The 2,960-nt window shown below is 37.5% G+C and overlaps 1 protein-coding gene across 1 annotated transcript in view; it reads left to right on the top strand.

Moving 5' to 3' along the window:
* LOC117120977 overlaps positions 1-2,960 on the top strand; it is a gene marked incomplete at its 3' end in the record, with an annotated part of 53,671 nt that overhangs the window by 1,517 nt on the left and 49,194 nt on the right. The window contains exon 2 of the mRNA XM_033266079.1: positions 61-399. Within this exon, the coding sequence (XP_033121970.1) occupies positions 87-399 (313 nt within the window). The remainder of the gene's footprint in view (positions 1-60; positions 400-2,960) is intronic.

Here is a 2,960-nt window from a genome sequence, read left to right as displayed (position 1 = left end):
CCCGTGGTGCCTCCACAGAATGATCATGTGTTTAACAGTTTTAACGTATTTCATTTTCAGTTGAATGTGAACCATCGTTTATACGCATGAACACTTCTGGTCAATCACAATCGTTTTCCTCTCCAAATTACCCGAACAATTACTACAATAACTTAAATTGTAGATGGACAATACATGTTACAGAGGATCTGGCGATACTGCTCGATTTCAATGACTTTCAACTTGAAGATGGATATGATTATTTGAATATAAGTTCTGAAAGCATAAATGATATCAGTTTTACGGGCGTAAAATTCCACTCCGTATATTCTGAGAGTAACGAATTGTGGGTCGTATTGGTAACAGATGAAATTGTACCCGACAGAGGCTTCAATGCAACTGTGAAAGCTGTTAATCGACGTGAGTATATTTCAGTAGTTGTATAAACTGTTATATTCAAATAAATTGTACATAAATATACTGTATTCATTGTGTAAATTTAACAATTCCTGTTTAGAAAATATTGATGCATAGGCCTATATACAAAAGTGTGCACAGTTTCTCTGGATTAACAAGCACATTTTATTAAAAAATCAATCATTATTCTTTAAATCATGGATTGCATCAGGTTTTGTTAAAATCAAGGATATTGGTATGTGTAATAGCATTGTTACATCTAATGGACTAATAACGAGACTATGGTACAGACACAATTGGATTTCTGATTGGAAAAGGATATTATCAGCAATCAGCAATGCCAGTTGCTGATTGCAACAACGTATAATGTTTAAAGTTTTAACCAGACGGGAAACAATCACAACCTCAATGGAACAAATTCGGAGTACCCTTTTTTAAAATACAGACTAAGCATATAAATAAACGATTACTAAATACACCAAAGAACCATGTAGAATTCAATCAAAATGAGAAGCTGACCTTAATAACCCAAATATTCTATTACTCACGAAACAGCCGCCTCGGCCGCCTGTCGCGAGACTGTGAGGTTCTGGGACGGGTCCAGATATTTGCAGGAGGGGGTTCAGAAAGAAGGGAACTCCGGTATAAGTAACATAAAGTTTAAATGACTTGAGGAACCGTCTTCTGTCTTGCCACCCTCTAATCTTTTGAACTTAAAAGCCCAAATATTAGCCTAAAAATTATTCTCATAAATGATTACCCCCACCCCCACCAGAAGAAAAAAGAACTGCTGACTATTTACCCAACAATTGTACACATTTTGCAGCTAAAAGAAAGAATATTCATAATATTGAATACTGCTACGTTTTTGACTATAATTTTACTAAAAAACTTACCAAAGTGGAACGTTCTACTTACCTACTGTACTACATACTGAATACTCTGCTGCTGTTTCACTCGCTGTACTAACGTAATTTCAATAATGAATTCTCATATGTGCTGCTCTTGTAGCGTGACAAATTCTCGCCTATTATTGTAAAATTGTTTTTTTTACATAAATAGATATTCAAAGTATGCCAATAATGGTAAACCATTTAAAATAATGGCGCTACAATCATTCTTCCAGAGCTGTGCACGAGTCAGGACGGTAAATCGTCACAAACTTTTTGTCCTTACTCAAATTAGGATATGATTCGCAAGACTTGTCTATATAGTTAAAAGGCATCTGTTCTTAAGTCAACGGCGGCGGAACGTTTCTGAAAGTGGGGGGTGGCATCTAATAAGGTCAAGTATGCGAGCGAAGCGAGCATCTAGGCTGGGGGCCAGCCCCAAACTTCTAGGCCCCCAGCCTAGAAGTTTGGTGAATTTTATAAGTTATTTTATAGGCATCAAGTTACTGTAATATGATTTGATATTTGTTAATTGCCAGTGGCGGATCCAGGAATTCAAAATAGAAGGGCCCAGGGAGGGTACTTTCACAGATAGAAGATCCATACTACCTCAGCCCCACCATGGTAAGAACATTTGTGATTATGGCACCTCTAGATGGCCGGAAATTGCACTTCCAGACATAAAATTTGAATATAATTATCTTTATATCTCCATTTATTTATTGAAAAATTAAGGAGGGTGGGGGCGGGCCGTCTGGGTCCCCTTTGAATCCGACACTGGGTACTTCAGCAGATTGAGAATCTATACCACCTCAGCCCCACCATGGTTGGGGCTGAGGCAAGAAAATTTGTGATTATGGCACCTAGATGGCTGGAAATTACACTCTTAGACTTAAAATTTGAATATAATTTTCCTTATCATCTCCATTAAAAAAATTGAACAATTTAGCCTCCCCACTCTCTTATACACATCTAGATGTGTATAGAGACAGTTTCCGAACAAATGCGAAGTCGAGATTGCTTCCACAACCTCAATGATTTTTTTTATTATGAGGGTTATCCTTGATATGGGTTCCCCGACGAAAAATTCACTTTTCCCCTGATGGATAAAAATTACTCTTCTATGTAGCTCGGAAATGATACTCCAACTGTGGCGGGTCCAGGAAGTCGAAATAGAGGGGTTCCAGGGAGAGTCTTGCGTAAATAGAATGTCCACCCGCCTCAGCCCCACAACTGTTGGGGCTGAGGTAAGAAAAATTATGATTATGGCACCTCTAGATGGCCGGAAATGGCACTCTCAGATTAAAAGTTGAATACATTTTTTTACTCAATACAGTTTTACAACCTATAACACATTAACTACAGTGTACTATAAATTCTGTAGTTAACCTTCAGACAACTTTATTTTTAAAAATGGCCAAAAATAAGTATCTTATTGTTTTCGTTAAATTAGAGTTTAAATGTGGTTATATTACGCTAGTTTGAAGGTTTACTGTAAGCCAATCAGTTACCCTTACTATACATCTTCGTGGTTAGCATAAAGAGAACTAGAACGTCGCTCCATTAATAGTGACTACCTCCCCACCATATGCATAAACAGAATTCACGAATGCAGGCGATTTTTTCTTCATGCTCGAGGGTGGGTTTACAGACGCACGTATACAGACGTCAATC

This window comes from Anneissia japonica, unplaced genomic scaffold (assembly GCF_011630105.1).
Source record: "Anneissia japonica isolate Jap-2015-1 unplaced genomic scaffold, ASM1163010v1 scaffold288125_len146548_cov173, whole genome shotgun sequence".
Lineage (NCBI taxonomy): Eukaryota > Metazoa > Echinodermata > Crinoidea > Comatulida > Comatulidae > Anneissia > Anneissia japonica.
Note: the sequence above shows the minus strand (reverse complement) of the source record. Positions and strands in the feature narration are given on the sequence as shown.